General features: G+C 31.8%; 2 protein-coding genes and 1 long non-coding RNA gene across 8 annotated transcripts in view; 1 reads left to right on the forward strand and 2 right to left on the reverse strand.

The window, feature by feature from the left end:
• Positions 1-6,852, reverse strand: part of LOC105674746 (uncharacterized) — a 282,873-nt gene extending 276,021 nt beyond the window's left edge. Inside the window, exons 1-6 of the long non-coding RNA XR_010890693.1 lie at positions 6,771-6,852; positions 6,251-6,370; positions 6,043-6,186; positions 4,261-4,355; positions 3,805-3,962; positions 3,075-3,229 (exon numbers count right to left, since the gene is read on the reverse strand). This is a non-coding gene — a long non-coding RNA (uncharacterized lncRNA). The remainder of the gene's footprint in view (positions 1-3,074; positions 3,230-3,804; positions 3,963-4,260; positions 4,356-6,042; positions 6,187-6,250; positions 6,371-6,770) is intronic.
• Sans (SAM_USH1G_HARP domain-containing protein Sans) lies at positions 446-12,006 on the forward strand. Of its 4 annotated transcripts, none has more exons than XM_012371257.2 (7): positions 446-659; positions 3,570-3,713; positions 7,592-7,864; positions 8,465-8,732; positions 8,980-9,288; positions 9,897-10,098; positions 10,265-12,006. In XM_012371257.2, the coding sequence occupies exons 1-7, from the start codon at positions 637-639 to the stop codon at positions 10,510-10,512; spliced, it is 1,467 nt and encodes a 488-aa protein (XP_012226680.1). In that variant the 5' UTR covers positions 446-636; the 3' UTR covers positions 10,513-12,006. The 4 variants fall into 4 exon arrangements, with proteins under 4 accessions (XP_012226680.1, XP_012226684.1, XP_012226685.1 ...); XM_012371261.2 differs by having other exon boundaries at positions 447-659; positions 3,584-3,713; XM_012371262.2 differs by lacking the exon at positions 446-659 and adding an exon at positions 6,299-6,392 and having other exon boundaries at positions 3,223-3,713.
• On the reverse strand, positions 10,114-20,816 carry LOC105674757 (HUWE1-associated protein modifying stress responses). Of its 3 annotated transcripts, none has more exons than XM_067357047.1 (7): positions 20,425-20,816; positions 18,410-19,167; positions 18,067-18,138; positions 16,859-17,030; positions 16,302-16,447; positions 15,871-16,034; positions 10,114-14,142 (listed from the first exon to the last, which is right to left on the reverse strand). In XM_067357047.1, exons 2-6 carry the CDS (start codon positions 18,600-18,602, stop codon positions 15,889-15,891), a joined length of 729 nt encoding a protein of 242 aa, XP_067213148.1. In that variant the 5' UTR covers positions 18,603-19,167; positions 20,425-20,816; the 3' UTR covers positions 10,114-14,142; positions 15,871-15,888. The 3 variants fall into 3 exon arrangements, with proteins under 3 accessions (XP_067213148.1, XP_067213147.1, XP_067213146.1); XM_067357046.1 differs by having other exon boundaries at positions 10,114-16,034; positions 18,410-18,672; positions 18,798-19,167; positions 20,425-20,815; XM_067357045.1 differs by having other exon boundaries at positions 10,114-16,034; positions 20,425-20,815.
• Between the last annotated feature and the right edge of the window lie 969 nt (positions 20,817-21,785).

Below are 21,785 nucleotides of genomic sequence, written 5' to 3' on the forward strand. Positions count from 1 at the left end.
GAAGAATATTCCTCAATTAGAAATAAGTATTTTCTTGAATATTTCTATAAAATATAAATATGCAGTGACAAAAATAATCGATTAACTTTCATATAAATACAGAATTAGTACAATTCATATAAGTACAATTTTTATATTAATAATGTTTGATATTATATCTAAAATTTTTTAAAGTATTTATTATTATTCAAATAATAAAATTTTTTTCATTTATTTATTTAAAAAACGAGGTAGCTGTTGTCAGATCTCTTTCTACTGCATCAATTCGCGAAGTTTTATGAAATAAACTTTAGGTGGCGGATGATACCCGAACAGCACAGGTGGCAAATCGTCTGGAGTACCGCGCGAGCTAGAGGCAAAGTTATCGGATCAACGGAGCGAAGCGTGATAGCCGAAGAACGGGGAGAGCGAGAGGGAACCCCCCACATTCTGGCGGCCCCAGGTGTAGTTTGCCGCTCGCTCGAACAGTGCACTGCCGGACGCAATACACGGCACGCGATTTGCCACAGTGTTGTGTCGTTACACGTCTCGGTTCTGTCTTTCCTGTCCTTTAATTCGCGAGGAATTCGTCAAATATTTCCTAAGTTAAGAATAATGTTATCTCGGTAATTCGCTGGACAGCAAACGACACACGAAATGTCGTCCGAGCGATTTCACAAGTGAGTGTGTTTTTTTTTTGTGAAGACTCTTGTGTGCATATCGCGAGTAGCATGCTTTTCTCTCTGTCTCCATCGTTTTCTCTGCTCTTGTTTTCATACGCGCGCTTACACGTAAGACTTGTCCCGGGATCCGGAAAGTAGAGAAATGTCGTAGGGCGAGGTACTCGCCTTGAGATTGAAAAAATATACGAGTCGTGATTGTACAGTTCATCGCACGAAGCGATGGGATAATAATACGAAAAAATATTGAAACTACAAGCGTAATATTAACTAAAATTACATATCAAATACAATTTTTAATGCACAATGTTTGTTTTAATATTTTGTCTGATACTAAAAATATGAACAGAATAACATAATAACATAATTGAATATAAAAGATTTAACTGTTTATTCTACTGTTATATCTGCTTAGGTTGTTCTTTGACGTTTACGAATTAAAGAAATTTAATATGTATAACATAAATACTCATGTCATATTAAAAACTATAAACAATATATATTGACGTTTTTAAATCAAACTATAAACTAAATGATTCATGCAGGATCGATAATAATCACTCTATCACACTGATTAACAAAATTGCACCTGCACTCACCGAGCAATTAGGACAAAGCAAAGATTAAAAAATCAAATCTTTCGTATTACAACTGCTAAGTTATGAGCACAATCATTAATACATTATGCTTTAACATACTTGTTTATACCATCCGACAGGTAAAAAAGCGTGATAACAATCATATGAGTAATATCCACACTTGTAATATATTATACTTATTAAAGAAACACTTCAAACATTAAAACATTAAATGTCAAAATAAAAAGGTTCACATTTAAATTAAAGAAAAAGACTTGTTATAAATAAAGAAATTCAAAAATTTTAAACAGTTATCTACAACTGAAAAATAATTATAATTGTGGAGTTTTATTATAGCATTAGCAGAGCGCGTGCGGAATTTATGCATGAGAAGAGGCTTCTGCTCTTATTTCATTCACCATAAGCGTTTATCGTTCAGATCATCTGTAGAAAATCCAAGTGCTTCTTGTAGATCTATTAACTTTTACTTGCAAAAGTGTTATACATCGCGGCGTGACTAATATATTAAATTTATGAACAGTATGCAACATGTATAAAACATCTGATCTATATTATATTTTCTCTATCGAATTTTGAGACATTTTCTTAGAGAGACGTCATTTGCCAACCTTTCACAAACTTTCAATACTTGATTCAATTGGTTAATTTAGTGAAAAATATGTAGATATTCAAATTTTATTTAATTAAAAATTACTTTAAATCGAATAGAAGACAAAGTCTTATTACTTTATTATATCTCGAGTTTAATTTCTAGAGAAATATGTTGTAAAACATTAACTTCAGATCATAATTTACTATTACTTCCTTTTGTCAGATCGCAATTTTAATATATTAAGATTAATAAGAATATATAAAAAGATATTTTCGTTTATTCAAACAAATATTTTAAAAATTATGTTCAAAAATATTACTCAAGATTGCGTAATTTGTGAGCTAAATGTAAAAAATACAGAAAAATGATAATGTACTTATTAAGCGATTATAACTTCCTTTGTGAAATTAATACAGCTTATGAAATTTTATCTACATTAATTACTGAAGCAAATCATTATCGTTAGAATTCAAGAATATTAATCCAGTGTCAAAATATAATAAAACGCTGACACGTTAAAACTGCTTTTCGTGGAATGCAACATCGACGAGTTGAAAGCGCTTGCTGTTGCACCTCACAAATCGCGCATATTTTCCCTTAACGTTTCAATTTCCCTAATTAAAAGGAAGGAAAACGCAAATTGCTCGTATCGCTGTTGAACACAGTTTAACACTTTAACTAATTAAAATATCGCGAAAGCCTGCGCTGCAAATGTTGGAATAATCAGATGTTGAGACGCATGGATATAGTCCGCGGAGATTTTTGCTCGCGATGAAATCCGTAATTCTTCCCCAAGAAACGCGACGATAGTTAGAATAACGAGTCGGTTGAAACCGGATAAAACACCGTGATATGTTGCATGATAAAATAACAAGTACAGTTTTCACAAAACTGTATTTTAAAGAAATAAAAATGTGTTTTGGTTATAGCAACAATAAAATACATAACGAGTTTATTATATTAACTGAGAGTTAAATATTTTCATATTTTTAATAGAAAATGTAAAAAAAAAGATCTTTATGTATCTTTTGCCCATTGCTTTGCGTATCTATATAATTTATATGTATAAATATCCTTGATATATATAATTATTAAAAAATAAATAGATGCACTGAGATTACTGGTTGCCAGAGGGTATGCATATCTATTATTTAATTTTTCTTTTTTCCTTTCTGAACACAACAAATATATTATACTATACTATATATTCCAATTAACACTCACCATAACTGCTACTCGTTGAATGTAGAAAGATTCTCTGCTTACAATTTTAAATTTCCAAATACAAAGAACAATCACATTATTTTTTTGTGAACTGCAATCATTTGCAAATGTTGTTTGTGGAACATGCAAAGACACTTCGCTATAGCTTCAAATTCCTGCAATATAAAAATAAAATCACTTGTATAAAATGTAATCATCTTGTAATTAATATAAATGGGGCAATTTTTTTAGGAATAGTATAATAAAACTGTATATGTAAATTATTTTTTATTTATAAGTGAAATTAATAATTAAGAAATTATTATTCAATCTCGAGACACATGTCTCTCTATTGTAGATGTAATTCTCTATAAATGTCAATATCTATTATTTTTTTTATGTTTTAATATTTTTCAATTAATATTTAATTTTTAACAATGCTGAAATAAACCGCGAGTCTAAGAATATTTGATAAGCCGGAGAATAGTATAATATACAGGCTTCTCTTTGTCGGAGGGCCTCGCGAGAAGGTGTACTGGACGTTCTAAAGGAAGCTACGAGAAAGGATTGTAACGCGCGAGATGAAGGAGGAATGACCCCGACATTATGGGCAGCCTTTGAAGGACACATAGATGCACTGAGATTACTGGTTGCCAGAGGGTATGCATATCTATTATTTAATTTTTCTTTTTTCCTTTCTGAATAACACAACAAATATTATACTATATTGTACATTCTAATTAACACTCACCACGATTGCTACTCGTTGAATGTAGAAAGATTCTCTGCTTATTACAACTTTAAATTTCCAAATGCAAAGATCAATCACATTAATTTTTTGCGAACTGAAATCATTTGCAAATGTTGTTTATGGATCATGTAAAGACACTTCGCTATAGCTTCAAATTCCTGCAATATAAAAAAGAAATTACATTAATTTCTAATACAAACTACAACATTCAATAAATAAATTACATTGATTAAACAATTAGTTACGAATTATCTATAAATTAAAAAACTTTAAAAGATTAAAAAAAATGAAATTTAAATAAGTTTCAAGAAGTTTCAAGAAAATAGTTCAACATTGATTTAGTTTGGCCGAAATTTCTATATATTTTTTCAAATATGTACGTAAAAATTAGAATTATATTAGAATGAACAGAAAGACTCATAAATAATAATTACAGTTACGTGTATTTATAATTACATGTTCATGACAAGATGTCAATCTGAAGATTCCGCTATGAAGCCTTTCGTCTTGCTTTTGTGTGTCACGGCGTAATGACACATGCTCAGAATTATCTATAAATAAAACACAGATGTTTTAGAAAATAAAAAATTAAATTTAAAATTACATTTAGACATAAGCTTGAAGATAAAAATTTACATAATTTAGCATGGAATTGGTTTCATTCAAATTTCTGCACATTTTTTTACAAATGCAGAAACTATAATGAAATATAAAAATACTCGTGGGTAGTTATTTTATGCATATCTAAAATTACATATGTACAATCCCGTTCACAACAGGATGTCGAATTTGTTTCTGAAGGTTCCGCCATTCGAGCCCTTCGTCCTGCTTTTGTATATTGCGTCGTGATAATAAATGCTCGGAACCGGAAGCACGCATTACAGGTGTCCAGCGACTGCATAACGACGGAAACCGCGGTCAAGCGAACAAAAAACAATAGACCGCGTACACGATATGGCAGACCGAAGCGAACTTTATGTTATGCAGTGTACCCAAAAGTACCTGCACAAATACGTTCACTTTCGACACAATTCACACATTCTCATTTAACTACATGCAGAACGAAAAACCAATTATTCGATTTTAACAAAAGAACATATGTATACGATGTCAGTGAGCAAATTTTCCTCCGATCGAAATAAACAATCGATTGAGATTACATTGTGGACATCTGCGCATGATTAAAAAATATATTCAAAAGAATAAATTTAAATAAACAAACGATAAAACCGCGATGATGTGAGCGTTATATGTAAATGTCGTTTATGGAACGTGCAAAAACTTTCCGCTAGCTTCAGCATTAATCGACAGATTCGACATTAATTACAAAATATTATTCTCAGCAAATAATTAAAATAAGAAAATAGATCTTCTTTCTTCATAAGAAAGCGGAAAAATTAAACAAGAAACGGAATATGAAACAACGCAATCGCTATATCAATGCATAGAATTTTGCGAAATTCATACAATTATTTATTAAACAAACGTAAAATAAGAAACTAAACGCTTACCTTTTACATCACTATAAACAAGTGCAATAACAATTAAATATGATTACATATTTAAAAAATATTTTATATATTTTTTTAAGCATGTATTCAGCATGTATGATCAGGGAATTATTGTATTGTATAGCATTTGTACATTTTTTACATTTTATAACAATTTAACATTTTAAATTCTATTTTTAAAAATTAATATATTCCTACATACAGTAATACATTTTAAAAACATTTTATATGAACATATAAAATACTCCATCAAATATCATTATCTCAATTTATCATCTCAATGTATGATTATCAATTAATTATCATATCATATAATTATCAATTTATTATTCCAACGAAGAAATTAACACGGCGTGCCGCTTGATTATTTGTACTGAGCATCACTGAATACTGAGCAAAAAACAAAAAACAATAAAAAGAGAAAAATAATAGTCCTTGCTCAGCGTACAGTGGTACTCAATACGAAGCAAGCAACGCACTACGTTAACATCCCCATCAAATTTCTACTTCCAATCAATTTTCCCAAGTTTATAAATGTTTCTAATAGTTTTCCAATATAAATCGCTAAAAAAATTGACTTCGCCAAAACTAGCAAAGTAATGGCCGATTTCGACTCCCTGCAACGATATTTGCTACGACACCAATAATGGCTCTCTCACAAAGGGAGCATCGAAAATATTCGTACAAATATATCACATAATCATAAAATACAAGAATAAATACATACCACTCGTGAGATACGCCGAATTGTCGATCAAAATCAAGTAGCTATCTTGCCGGCTTCGGAAACAAGTTGATCGGATGTACATATCCGCATCCGTACCCTTTAGGAGCTTCCGATCAAATCGCGGAACGCGGCGAGAGTGGAGCTCTATTAACATACATGCACTTTTATAACTTACATTGTACGTTATAAAATGAAATAGATACATTACCGAAACACAATTTATGCGCAAATTATGCATTTTTTTTTTCGTCTTCAGATGCTTTATTTGGGACGAGTGATGTAATTTCACAAGACGCCGACGTTTGAATGCTCCAAAAATTATCGCAAGCTGTAACGGTAAATTTAACTACGTGAGTCAGATCAACTTGCAATATGTCGTACTACGCGATCTATCATCATAATAGCGTACTATCATCAATTACCGGAAGTAACTAGTAACCTAATAATTCGCGCCTAAATAACCTAACCTAACCCTAATCTAACTCGCGTTGTACGATTACATTGTACGAAAATCAAAGGGTGAATACATTTCCGGCATAATTAATGTACAAGTTATCAATTTCTTTGCGGATGTTTCGATCAAAATAGACTATGAGATCATATAAAGTTGCAGACGCTTGAATATTCTAAAGTTTTTTTGACATATTTTGTTGCTACCGACTATCACTGGCGAAAATATACGTATATAAGTTATAATACATATAGATAAATACTTTTATGGTACATACCTACGACACATACATAAATAAGAACCATCAGTTTGGATTGATTTGATCGAATTTACGATCGATGCCTCTTGAAGACACGGACGTTCAGACGCTGCAAAGTCGCCGGGCAAATGGACAATACTTTTGCTGCAAACGTTTTGCACAAAGTCAATCACATAACCACTATTAAATATGAATTTTTTTGGTAAGAATGAAATTTGTAATTATTCCACTTCGAAGCGTAAGAAATGTGAGCAGAAGAAGCGAAAAAAACAAATCTTGCGAAATAATTTATTCTTATTAGATAAATTTTTACAGTATCAAAATAAAAAATTAATAATATAATAATAGAAAAATATTAATGTAAAATTGGCGCCAAATTATGTAGAAGAAGAAGCTACGTGAGTCAGTTTAACAACTGCAAATTTAAATAAATTATTTGCCAAATTGTTTTTTAATTATGTTAGTTTCCTGTTTTTAAATTGTTTTAATATGACAAAAATATAATTATGCATTTAGAACATCTTTTACATTTACTTTTTAAGCAGAAATTTGTGATAATAATTAAAAATTAATATATAACAATATAATCTATATATTGTACATAAGAACATATCGATATTTTTTATTTGTAGCAGTCTGTTTGTGTTTAACATATTGCATTATATCTTTAAATGTATATATTATTATAGTATATGATGATCATTATTAACATTTAATTTAATATATATAAAATGTACCGAATATTGTAAAACTCAAACATTTTTTAATGCGACTTAAGGAGGAAAAAACCTTACATTATATCTCCTATATTTCAAAATAACATGTCTATTTTATTGTAGGGGTGATCCAGATAAAACCGATTATTTCGGCAACACATGTTTGCATCTAGCAGCAGCAAGAGGTCATGAATTCTGCGTGAAATTTCTAGTAAAATTTGGTTGTAATATCTGGTCATTGGACATTGATCGACACTCTGCTCGAGAACTTGCTGCAATAAATGGCTGCGAGAGGATCTTGCAATTTCTAGATCTTGCCCAAGCCGATCAGGAATTGAATAATCGCAAGAAAAGTCGGCTGCTCCGAGAAAAGGCAGAAAAAGATGCAGAGAAAAGGTGCAAAAATGCAAAGATATAGGAATGCAATTTGTTTTTGTGCTATCTCCTTGATGGAGAAACAGAAGTGTTGTTTAAACTCAACTGAATATATTTATTATAAAATAGAACACAGATAATTTCTTTTACTTCACTATTTCAATTTTTCTTTATTATTGCGACCAATATATTGTTTTATCATATTGTTCTATATTTTTTACATTATGCAGTCTTGTTAAACGATTGTGGCAATTTGGTGATATACTTACCATAAATTTGCAAATTTAAATGCATTTTTAAAGAATGTTTAATTGTTCATTTACTTTATATTATGTGTTTTTTAAGGCAAATGAATGAATGAATAATCAGTTAAATCTACATATTTTTACTTTTTTAAATAAAATTTAGATATATGTTTTAATATTGTTATTTATCTAGAATTTTTCTTTATTTAAATTTTTATTATACATTTATCTTTTAATTTATTAAATAATATTAAGTAATCAATGATCTCTGAATATGTCCATTTTTGTTAATAGATATTAACATATGTTACTTATTTTCTATTTTAAATATCTCAAGATATATTTTTTATACTAATTACAAACATATTTCTTTAAGACTGAAAGAATACATGAAGAAACAGAAGATAGCTGAAACTAGAGCTGAAAAAGAGCAAAAGAAACTTATAAAAGATCGTGTTAAATCTGATTTCGACGCAATGAATGAGTTGAATTCTCAACGCCCCGGGGTACTGACCTTTAGAGGCCGAATGAAACCTTCGCCAACATTCAGTGATATCGTTGGTACTACCACAAAAAGACACGGCAGTACAGTTTGTCGCAAAGCTTTAGCGAAGAAAGCCATCAACGATTTTAAAGTTGTGGAAGTAAGAAAAAAATATATAATTTTATTTTTTTATGATTTAAAACATAAAAATCTTAAAAACTATTTTTTAAATATTAATTAAATTAATTTTATAAATTGGATTATTTTTTTCCATTCTTAAAATGCAAAATAAAAATCAAAAATAAATATTTATATAGATTTATATTTTATTATAAATGACAGTTTCTTTTTGCTGATTTTAGTGATTATTGGATTGCATAATGTTGCATAATCTGTTATTATCAAAGGTTGAAGTGAATGGAAAGAAATCCGTTCGGAGTCTGACCGGCGTTCGACGGGATTCCGAAGTTATGTACGTAGGCACGTACGATACTCAGCCTCAACACATAGGCAGAAGAGGGAAGATCTCCGATGTGTGGAACACTCTGAGTAAATCGCAGAGTACGCCCGATCTCTTAGGTGAAAGGATATACGACGAGGAGGAAGAGGACAGGGAAGAAGAAAACTTGAATGTTGCGAAGGACACCACTTTCCTTCAGGAACCAGCCAGTATCTTCAACCGACCTGGTTTCGGTTCGGTAGCTTTCAGAAGGGCGGTTAGTTTTTATATTTATATCTTACATCATATTTTATGTTCACAAGAAGCTATAAACACTTTGCCTGCGGCAAAACAAAATTAAAGAAAATTGTAAGCAACAAAGAAGTTATTCTAAAAAGTATATTTATAGCCGCATAAAATGTTTTCTAAACACTTGGAATGTGATAGAACTTTAATATATACATACGTCGCAATGTTTTCTATTTTTATAATTATTTTAATGTCATGCTTTTTACATGCTGCAATAATGATCTTCATCTCACAAATGTAATCGTTCCGCACAATTGCTCCCGCAATTGTTGACTCGTAGAAATCGGTATACTTCAACATTATGTCGATGTATTTTCTTTCGCAACGAGATGAACCATCACTTGTCCCATTTGAATCATGATTCAAACAGAAACAAAGAACCGAGTTGTGAGAATCATTGCGGAAATGTTAACGATCTTTTAAACGATTGCATCACAGAAATACGTAACAGACATTCATCAGGTGCACTAACGCTTAATTAAGTAACAAAGTGTGGATAGATTGAAATTATAAAGCAGCAGATATGCTAATTAATTTTTTCTTTATTGCACGTGATTCTATAATTTTCATATTCAGATAACATCTACACTGGACAACTTGCCGGTCACGCAGATGGACGTTCAATTGCAGAACAGTAATCTTTCTGCTAATGGTTCTACAAACGGATCAGTAAACAGTAACAAATTCAGCCCAAATGGATACACCGAGGAGATTAGTATAGGAAGTGCCGGCAGTTTGGCACGTAGACAAAGTTTGTGGGATGAGGATTTGCTTTCAGGTAAATTAAACAAACTTTTATCACAAAGCACAATTGAAATATTATTACACATATATAGCACAATGGCTCTTACAATCAGGATGCGGCAACATATTTTGCATAAAGACTAATCAATTTTCTGCATACAAGAGAAGGGTATCATATTATTGAATTTATTTGTGAATAGAAGGTGAGGAGACGGACGAGGAATGGACACCCTTGCAGAGATTTTTGGTTGCCAATAATCTCATGTCCATACAGCCTATTCTAGAATCAGAGCAAATCGATTTGGAAGCTCTGATGTTACTCACCGAAACCGACATAGCGGCTCTCAAACTTCCGCTCGGACCCAGGCGGAAACTTACTAATGCAATCGCAAACCGGAAAAGAGCACTAAGCATGCCGGAGAGCGTCATCAAGGACAGCAGATTGTGAAAATAATATATTACATTAGTCATAAAGGATGCATTGCTATTGATGGAAAATTGTCCGTTCGTAACAAATATGACAAAGTACTCATTAATGTTTTATGTAAGAAGTGAAAATAGAGAGAAGAGAGAAATAGCAACTAATTATAAAGCATAAAATTCAGATTTTCATAAAAGTCAAGTAAATTGAGCATTAAGAATTAAAAAGAAAAGGTGAAGTTATTAAAACCATTTTTTTTTAATATTCAATTAATTGATAATAACGATATTTTAAATTCAAAAATATGTCCATATCAGATATTAAGATATTTTTAATATCAAACTTTCTTTGTGCCTTATAATTTTTCTACCATTTACTATTGTAAAATTTAAGAGTGAAACTTGTTAAATCTTATTAAATCACTATAACTGACTGATGTTATATACAATTAGCTAAATTATGCATAATATAATTAATTGATCGCTAGAAAGAATTGTATTGAAAAGTAAGAAGAACGAAAGAAAAGGTGGCACTAAGTAATAGTTAACTAGTTTATGCCATAATGAAAAAAATCTAACGTACACTGCCATAAAATCTAATGCCGTTGATGTTGATGTTCAGCTATAAGGGCTTTCCCTCTAATTAGATTTATGTACCGTATCATTGTACTATACACGAAATTTCAAAAAATTATTTTTTTATAAAATAGAATTATGCACATTTTTATTATAATTTGTTATATCACGAGATTAATTTTACATTAAATCATTCATAAACAAACTAAATATTAGAATTTAAATATATTATTGAAGAATTTCATATATATTAAATAATAATCAGGACTTGTGTGCACTCTTTCTGTCATTAATGAGGCATGATTGCTGAGATCGAGCAACAATAGAGATAGACATCTGTTATTTTTCAATCTGATAATCTGCTGAATGAGAATAGTATCTGGAATGTGTATAGTATCTGATTTTTGCAATCATGCTTCAGATATAAACGAGCCTTTGTATTATACTACAGTTTGGATTACATAGAGTATTATATATTAACTTTATAACACCGTGTATAGTACATAATATATCTATAAATTACGCAAGATGTACAAAATAAAGTATGACACTAAGTAAAATAAAATAACAAGTTTCTTTCGTTTTCTCGTGATTTATTTGTAAATGATTATCTTACAAACAAGAGGCGCAAAAATATACAAGCTTCTTATGTTCGCAAGAAAGTAACAGCACCATTTCACGCCTTGCCATGAACGCGTCATGCCCGATCAAGGCGTCATGTTCGTGCAAGTCTCATGTCACGGTACACTCATTCTCGCGAAAGTGCACCAATGCAACTTGCAGCAATGTGCATCGGAATAATAAAGAAGGAAAGAAAGAGATACGCTTGTAAAAAATTTTTTGGTGCCTTGCGCTCGTCAAATGTACGCATTTATATGTTCCTGCGCATCATGTACAAAGTAAAATTAACCATGAGAGATATAATACAGAAATAATTTTTCCTGGACTTCTGCTTTTTACCCTACGAATACACAATTACACCGGTTTTCTGTCATATTGATTCTGTGCATTCTGAAATATGTTCTGTTATTTTTTTTAGAGACATCTGTTAGGCCTCTATTCATTATTACATTATTATACATTTACATATTTTCATATAAACATATTGTTATATTCATAAACATAAAAATATTCCGTATATTTTATGCCATATTTTAAAATATATTTGCTGCACTCTAAATAATCTCATGCAAACTTAATTTGCAAAAATTATCGAATTAATTTCAAATTCTAATTTTGAATTAAATATATTAAATTTAAGTAAATTAAAAATTGCGTAACATATTATATAAACTTAATTATCTTAATCAACAAAACTAGTTTAATTAAAACTTGTTTGATGCACTGTATCTCTGTATATGTAATCTTATATAGCCTACAGATTTCCGACAAGATAATTCTTCCATGAGAAAGGGAAAGCTCCACGCGTGTGAGAGAATTTTTTCGCTGACCTCGAAGTGTCATCCCATACGTACAGGTGGCTATTACGTAAGATAGGAAAATGCCAATTACACCGGCGGAATCGCGTACTCGAGTCATCTACTCGCTAAAAAGGAGTAAACAATTACCGCTGGCTTAGTGTTCATTTGAGAGTAATTTTCAGTATTAAAATAATTAAGAAAATAAAAAGTATAAAAGACTTTCTGCAGTATTCTCCAATAGTATATTCATTTGTGGTATGATTCTCCAGAGCAATTCTAAACGGTATTTCTCTCAAATGGATACTAGCCATTATGATAATGGATTTCAATTATACAGGAAAGGTACCACAAACATATGGAATAGAAACAAAAACTCTCTGTAGAGTTGCCTCGACATCATATCGCCGATTTTGGTGCGCTCGCTTATCGGTAGTGTACCTAAGTATGGCATCTTCACATACGATATATCTAAGTAATGTATTACTTTCTTCTATCATAATTACGAAAAGAACGACATTTATACAGAAGATATTTTCGACAGTTGGAAACGGCATCAGGAAGAAACGTGTTAAGAACGATGCAAACGTACAAATTTTTCAATCAGACTTTTTTACATCATCGTGGAAGCAACACTTTCCTTCCGTGACCGTTTAATCTGCATGTACAATAGACAAGTAAATTATTTGCTCGTGAAAAATAAATTCTCCACGGTTGTTGCGTGTTCTCGGTGATGCGAGATTTTCGGATTCTGCATCATCGATCTCTATCCAGGGAAATGTAGTCGAAGAGGATAGAATTCGGAATTTTGTTAACTGCCGATCGCACGATAAATATCATTGTTAAAGCTATCGTATAGTAGTCAATACTAGCATTGATAATAATATTAATGATATATCTATGTTTATCGTTTATATTAGCATATGCTATATTTACAACTGAACAACAATTTTTACTCCTCTCATAAATGACGCTCGAACAATCTTGCGAAGAAACGAATAGAAATGTACGTTGACTTCTACGTGATCTTCGAAGAACAGTTAAATGAATATTGCAGACGAATAGATGGCAAAAGTGGATCGAGCATTTAAATAAATCCCATTATATAACGAGGGTAAGTCAAAATAGGATTTGTTCATTTCCAAATAAATTGAAATTCTTTTACTTTATATCATTATAAACTTTATATCATTATTACTTTGTATGTTAACATATGTTAACAATTTTTGACATACAATTCGACTGCAATGTCTTCGAAAATTCGGGTAGAAGCAATAGGAGGCGTATTAGCTAGAAATAATGTACATTTACATTCATCACCTTCATATATTGGGCATAGGGGACTCTCACTCTCTGGCACGATCGTTAAAACGTAATCGTTAAGCGCCTTTTTTTATAAAATACATTGTCATACATATGTATATATATATAAGTACATAAAACAAATATACGTATATATATGTACACATATATGCACATATTGCAACCATTATCACATCTACCTGACAAAGCCTACGTTTACGTTAAGTTCGATAAAACGAACACATTACGTCGCAGAGAGTTGTGAGGTATTTAATCCATTTCTCATTGCAGAACATTGACGTAGACCTTGTTCGGGATGTAAAGCTTGGTATCTTTTTGACGGTTCATCTCCCTTTATTAGCCTATGCATCAACAAAAAAATAAATCAAATTTATACTATTCCGTTGATTTTCCTTCGTCATATTTGATATTAAATTATAATGACACAATAGACCAAGCAGACTGTCTCATTTTGCTCTTCGGCTTACTTCTCTCACAATACAAATTCTCCACTGAAGGTTTTAGTTTACTACAGTTAAGAGTCACAGTGAGATCTCTTTCAGAAAGTTTTTCGGTTACACTCTGATAGTATTGACAGCTAGTGTTCTTCATACACTTAAGAAATAAAATGTTCTAAGTTTTCTATTCCTTTTTAGACCACAATATTATAACTTTATAATTTCGATGCTATAATCATTTCGTTATAACATAAAAATTTGACACGCATGATATAAAATTAAAATGTAATAATTAGACAACATTTTAATTAATTTCATGCTAATGTACACGATGAAATAATTCACTTAAAAATGCCAAGTAAAAAAGAGAAATGTATAACGTGAATATTAAATATATTTTATAAAACATATAATAGACTCAAATTTGCTACATTCGGGAATATTTCAACAAAAACGAATTTGAAGAATCAATTTTGACAATTAATAAGACTTAAAGTGTAAAATTAAGAATTTCTTATTATCGCATTTTTATTACGACCTTTCGTTTATTTTTTTTATTTCCTCTATTCTTTGTTGTATCTGCTTATCATCAACAAAATAATCATTTTATTGGTGGAAAAAGATAAATCTAAAGTATTAAAATTACCTAAAATCACGATATAATAAAAACAATATTATATAATGAGCAATCTAAAGAATTATTTAATAAGAACAAATATTTTACAATTGTATCTTTTTCCTATTTCTCTCTGACATAAATTATCATTAACAGTTTCGAAAAATAGCAAAAAAAATATTTTTTTGTTTCATGTACAGAAAATTTCGGTAATATAACAAACCGACAAATATCAAAATAATTATTATTTTCAAAAATATCAAAAAGTAAAGAGACATTTTTAAAAGGTTTGAATCCTTAAATATATCTTTACTTTTTGATAGTTTTTTCCATAGTAATAGTTACAAATTTCGGTATACATATCCACACATATACGTATATTATGTATATAAAAACTTAACATTTTGAATAAACGTCACATATCTTGCTGATTCTTCATGAGTGGGATTATAGATAAACAAAATGACAGTCTCGTATACAAATTCTTGTACGAAAAATAAGACCAATCATCGTATGTGGGCACTTTAAACAGTTTTAAGACACGTTCGTGTGTTCTCATTTCTGTGATTTGGCATAATTAATAGCAAAAAAAACTACATAAAAATTTTAAATTTTTATGAAACCTTATACAATAAAAAAAACTTTTAGCATGTATGCGTGTGAACATCATTTGATTAATATATACAAAATAAACATCAGACATAAATACATTCTGTAGCTTTTAACGAAAATTACTTTAAATTAATTACTATTAATTTAAAATTTACATGTTAGTCGAACTTGACTAGTGTAGCTAATATGAGAATAGATAATTTTAAATATCATATAAATCTGAAATCGGCGGTAAAAGCTGATTTAAAGCGGAGAGATTCAAACGAACGTGCTTATCACTGGCAGTGTAAACCACTACCGTTTTCCTTAAACAATTACACGTAACCGGGAGTTATGTAGGAGAGCTGAGCTATTAGTCATTAATCGAATTGATTAATTAATAGGGAACAAGGGAGTAAAGCTACCTTACGCGTCGCGCGCCGTTACAGTGTAGTACGCATACGTTTGTGCGTGGGTGATCCCATATCCACGTCATGCGAAGCAGGCCGTTTATGATGCCGAGCCAATTCGTTGCTAATGAAGGCCGACAGTTCGGCTTGTTTTCCGCTACGCCGAGACACTGGAGAACCTGAGAAAAATTAATATTTCCCAAAATTTTATTATTTGTATTTGGGCACATTGTGCGTAAGTCTGTTTTATGTTTATGTGATCGTTTTTCAAATATACTTGTACCTAACTTTAAGTGTAAAGTGTGCATTACGATACAAATATTATAAATAGAATTAAGCAAATGTGGCAAGTGTAATAAAAGTATTGGTATTAGTTAATTGTCAAACATAATTACAAAAAAAATATGTAAGATTTAAAAATTAAATTAAAACATAAGATAATATACCAGACACTGCGATGGCTTCTCTAAATGTGTGCAATTCAGGATCTGGATCACTGCCTGCTGTTGGTGCTGGAGCAATAACCATATTCGCTGTTTGACTTTGTGACGATGGAGAACCACACACCATCATACGAGGTTTAGGTGAACTTCTGGAATATTGCCAACATATTGCATCATATTAGTTTAGAAAACAATCGATATTAATTTACTTATCAATTTGCTTATCAATTTAACCCTTTAGCGGATGTCCATTTGTGGCAGCTTTGTAGAAATTTGTATTTGGAAACTCTTTGCAAATTTTATTTCTCAATTTTTAACTGGTCAATTTCAATTCAAAGTCAATTTTCACTGATAATCGTCTAATTTAGTCATAATTTTATAAGATATACGTATAAAAAGATATACACGTAGCATTCTAGTAGAATTCGCTACGTATTTAATAAAACGTATTTAATAAAACGTACGTACGTTCACTACGTATTTAATTTTAAAAAAAAGTTAAAATACAAAAATTAATGATATGTTATCGACAATGATTTGAAATAATAATAACAGCCAACCTGTGCGGATGTGATCGAGAGGGTGGTGGCTTTCCAGCAAGATATGCAAGAAGATCTTCTCTACGAATCATACGTCTTTTTTTTCTAGCCCAATTCATTATCTCTTTACTACGTTTTTGTCTGCCCATTTCTGCTCCCAGATCACTGCAACGCCTCATACAGTCTACTGAATCTATTTAAATAATTCTTAATTAATTACAGATACATGTATGTGTGCTTAATAATATACAAATACGTATTAATTACAAGATCTTCCCTTTAATAAAATTAATATTTCGATTTTTTGAATGCTCTAGATTAAATGTTGCAGATATTGCGGTAACTTATTGTTCAGTCACTGGCTAAACAAATTTGTTAAATAATTTCTTAATCAATTTTGTTTTTATATTTGATTCAATAAATCTATAACATATTGCTCAATTTTTTTAATATATGTTTTATACATTTCAAGATACAGTAACATAAACAAATAATCTTAAATATAAATATAAATATCAAAGCTATATTAAAATTACAAAAATATATTAAAAATTACTGTACTATAGTAATATTTATCACATGTACTGCAAAATATCTTAATATTAATATAACAGCATACAATAAAAATAATAAAATAATAAAATAATAAATTGCAAAATGCATTAAGCATTTTTTCAAATTGTTTCTGTATTTTGAAATACATAAAACATGTAAATTAAAAAACATGTAAAAAAAAATTAATAATAAAGTAGTATATTATTTATTTTTAACTCTATAGAAATAAGATTAATAATTTAATAGCTCTATTTTTTATTTCTTTATATTATGCTGCTTTGCAATATTTAATAATTCGTATTACATATTTCGTAATTTGTGTCGTATAATATTAATTTAATATAACTTTCTCTAATTGTTCAATATCAAGTTGACCATGATACTGCAATATTCGATATAACAGCTGACCCTGACTGGTCAGCTGTTACAGAGGCCCACTTGTACTCCTAAATGAAAGTCGCATTGCAGGAATACAATAAAGACAACCAAGTGTGAGACAAAGTTAGACAAAGAAAGATAAACGTAGGAGATGACGCTTTGAAGCACGAGGGACAAGAAATGGCCGAAGAGGAAGGAGAAGGGGGGGAGGAGGGAGCAGAGGAGAAAAGAGGAACAACCACGAGATTATCTAGGGACATTGTTGACAATGCGTAAAATAGAATAGTAGCACGTACCTTTGTACAATGATGTGACGGTACCAGCGGCTGTCTGAAAGGGCACCCATAATGATACACCTAGCGTGCGGTCTGTAACAGAACAGAAAGCGAAAGGTTAGCCTCTAGTCGGATCGATATTAGCAAAATGAGTCTGCCAGTTGCAGGCGAACGATCGCACGGGTTACGATGCGTAAGATCGTTCTCACGATGTCGCGACAAAATGGATGTTACGCGAAATGGTAACTACGTTGCAGCGATACGACATGGCCATCATCGAGCGATCCGACCTGCATCATTATATGCATTCCAAGGAAGAAATCTCGCGTATACATGTATATACTGAAACGTAAAAAATAATCACCTTTGTACAACTGGGCGATGGCCGACGCGGTGGTTTGGAAGCTCGTCCACATCTGCTGCGAGTAGAGCTCCTTCTCATTGTGCAGCTGACTTTCACAATCGGGCTCGGACTCGATCGACTCGCAGCAATCCTGTTCCCAAGAACTGTAGAAGAGATCCATTATCGGATCGTCCTCGCTCCTGTCGTCGCTCATCGCTGCCGATCGTGCGATCGACGCACCACACCGCTCACTCACTGCTTGAATGCACACACGCACGCACTACCTAGCCCACACGAGCGAACGATTATTCGCCGTGTGCAGGAAACCAGAGAGTGAGAACACACGCCTCGCCCACCCACTCGCGCTCGCGATATGCACGCACGCAAGATTATGTATGTATATACGTACCGAGCTTTAAACTCTCGAGAGCGAGCGAGCGAGCGAGCAAGCAGCTGAAGCCTCGACGACGACGACGGCGGCAACGGCGACAACAGCGACGTTATTCGCGTCCCTCTGGCCCACCGACTCTCCTAGTGCTTGCTCTCGTCTTCGCCTCGTTTCACGTAATGCAACGAAACACGCATGCCTTCCTCTTACGAATCAACTCGCGGCCATTATGATACGCCTCGCTCTAGAAGTCCGTTCGCGAGTACACGTCGTACTATCATTCAATACGAACCTCAGGATTGGTGGTTACTCCGCGGAAGGAGTCGAGCAAGTGATAAGTACTCTGAGTAGAGTCCAATCCCTGCTGTGTCAAGCAAAACTTTGGCTCCCTCTGCAAATAGCCACATATAAATATATATATATATGTGGCTATTATATATATATATATATATATATATATGAGGTAAGAGAATTACATATAGGATCACTATTTCCAACGTCGATTAACGTTAATTGATGGTTCCAATTTATTAATATAATTGCTACCATGAAGCATAAAATATCATTAAGAGACAAAAATTTTTAATTTTTTTCTTTTTTGATGACGATATTTTATTCATATTGGCAATTTTGTTGACAAGTTGGAACCTTCGATCAAAGATAATGTCTTTAATCTTTGGTTGAAGTTAATATCAATGCGTTGAAATAACGGTCCATAGTTTAATATAGGCATCATTAAGTTCTATATACATACTGGTGCGAGCCTTTCGCAGAACTAACAATGGTAGTTTTCCACCAAGAGTATTATTCTCTCTGTTGCTCATTGAATATCGAACAAAGACAGAGTGATACTTGTGTCGATTTGTGTCAACTTTTGTCCTTTGCTGGAAAACAACCATTAATAACCAATGTAATTCGCGACGAAAGGATAACAATAGTAGGCGGAGATACTTTCTCCTTCCACATTTACTACCTTGTATGGTAGGGATATTAAAACGAAACAGACATAAAACATGGGACAGACATCCCCATTCAATATAGCTCTCTTTTGCACAGTAAAGTTACTCTCATTCCTTCCATGCTTACTCCAGTATGTTATAAGGCCAAAGCACAGATTTTTACATAAGGTATAAAGCATAATGCATAAGGAAATCTACCAATCAGATTCCTTTCCTTTCCTTTATTTCCATCTCTTTCTCATTCTGTGGATCACTGATTGGTTGATTCCCTTTCTGCCTTGTATCTTATTTAAAAGTCTGTGCTTCGGCCTATAGCAATGCTGCCAGAAACAAGCGGCAAGCATCCAACCAACCAACCGAGAGCCGATGACGTCACGCGTCCGTGTGTGTTCGACCAATGGAAACGAGACGTCCGCTGTATGGTGCTTGCTGATATGAGATGAATCCAGTCAAACTTAATTAGTCCATAAGCAAATACATAAAGAAATGGACCAATCAACAAGCACTATACAACGGACATCTCGCTTCCATTGGTCGAATACATACGGACGCGTGACGTCATCGGCTCTCGGTTGGTTGGTATGTATACTTGCCGCTTGTTTCTGGCAACACTGGCCTATAGCCTTATGATAGCCGCATAATGTATAAAGGTACATTCAAATAAACATGCATAATTGCGTAATACATACGCAAGTTATTTATATAGATATGTCTTCATCGCTGTACTTTCTTCTTTCTCCATTTTTTAGAATTTTTCTTGAATTTTATACACACACATTAATTGAACTTACCAAAATTATACCAATTTATAATCCCTTATTGGATTTATTATCCTTTATATATATATATAAACACAATTATAATTTTATAATATATATATGGTAATTATTCAGTATCACTGCCTCCAATTTTGATAAATTTATACTCATTCGACGCGTTTTTGTCCAAAACGAAAGAATTTAACAAAAAAAAGTGTCGCTCTGCCCCGCGAAGCGAGATATTAATCGTTAAAGTTGACCACTTTTCAGGTTACGCTTAGAACTTTCCACGCGGAGCAAGATTCTAACCCACACCCATGTGCCTAATTTTTAGATGGTGGAGCCCCCCCGTAGGGAAGGGTGGAACCTACTGGTTCGTCACACTTAAGCCGAGAGCACAAGCTTTTACATAATGCGTAATGCATAAGCATAAGGAAATTGATTGGTCTATATATAAGCATAAGCAAATGCATAAGGAAATGGACCAATCAATTTCCTTATGCTTATGCGTTATGCTTTATGCAAAAGTCTGTGCTCCGGCCAATACACTTTTAAGTATGACAGCTTTTTTAACCTGAAAAGTGGTCAACTTTAACGATTAATATCTCATTTCACGGGACAGAGCGACACTATTTTCTATCAGATTCTTTTGTTTCACGAAAAAACGCGTTGAATGAGCATTAATTTATCAAAATTGGAGGTGAGGCAGCAATACTGGAATAATTACCATATAAAATAATATTAAATATATATACATTACATGTGCTAGTAATTACGAAAGTAAGCTCAGTCAAAAATGTTTAAAGGTTTATCATACACATACACACACACACACACCATATATATATATATATATATATATATATTTTGATAAATACTCAAAACTTCAAAAATGAAATAGTGAGATTATGGAAATATTCTCGGCAACGTGATTTTACAATCAGTAGTAGTTCATGTTACGTACACTATAGGTTTTTAGCACTGCCAGCGCATTTTGGAACACAGCATCTTTATTCTACCAACATATAAAACCGATGTATATTATACTTATTTATTTAAATAAAAATACATTTTTAAATGATTAGAAGTTGTATAAACATTCGTTACATTTTTTTAAATATAGATGCCTTTGCAAATTTATTAAATAATATTATTATATATTATTATAAACGCATTTTTTTAAACATTAATTTTCGCATTGTAGTGTTTATGAGTATTTTTTATCTTGTGCAATTTTAACATAATAATCAAAATGTCATTAACAAATCTCCTAATATTTACGATATTTTTGT

This window comes from Linepithema humile, chromosome 6, assembly GCF_040581485.1.
Source record: "Linepithema humile isolate Giens D197 chromosome 6, Lhum_UNIL_v1.0, whole genome shotgun sequence".
In the NCBI taxonomy this organism is placed as follows: domain Eukaryota; kingdom Metazoa; phylum Arthropoda; class Insecta; order Hymenoptera; family Formicidae; genus Linepithema; species Linepithema humile.

Bases quoted from the DNA above. Each gene is read 5' to 3' on its own strand.
- Sans (XM_012371257.2), top strand. From the start codon at position 637: ATGTCGTCCGAGCGATTTCACAA. The intron at 3,714-7,591 runs GTATGCATATCT...ATTTTATTGTAG, and splicing joins AGATTACTGGTTGCCAGAGG to GGGTGATCCAGATAAAACCG. The intron at 10,099-10,264 runs GTAAATTAAACA...ATTTGTGAATAG, and splicing joins GGATGAGGATTTGCTTTCAG to AAGGTGAGGAGACGGACGAG.
- LOC105674757 (XM_067357047.1), bottom strand. From the start codon at position 18,602: ATGAGCGACGACAGGAGCGAGGACGATCCGATAATGGATCTCTTCTAC. The intron at 17,031-18,066 runs GTACGTGCTACT...TTATTTAAATAG, and splicing joins CGTCACATCATTGTACAAAG to ATTCAGTAGACTGTATGAGG. The intron at 16,448-16,858 runs GTTGGCTGTTAT...GCAATATTCCAG, and splicing joins TCTCGATCACATCCGCACAG to AAGTTCACCTAAACCTCGTA.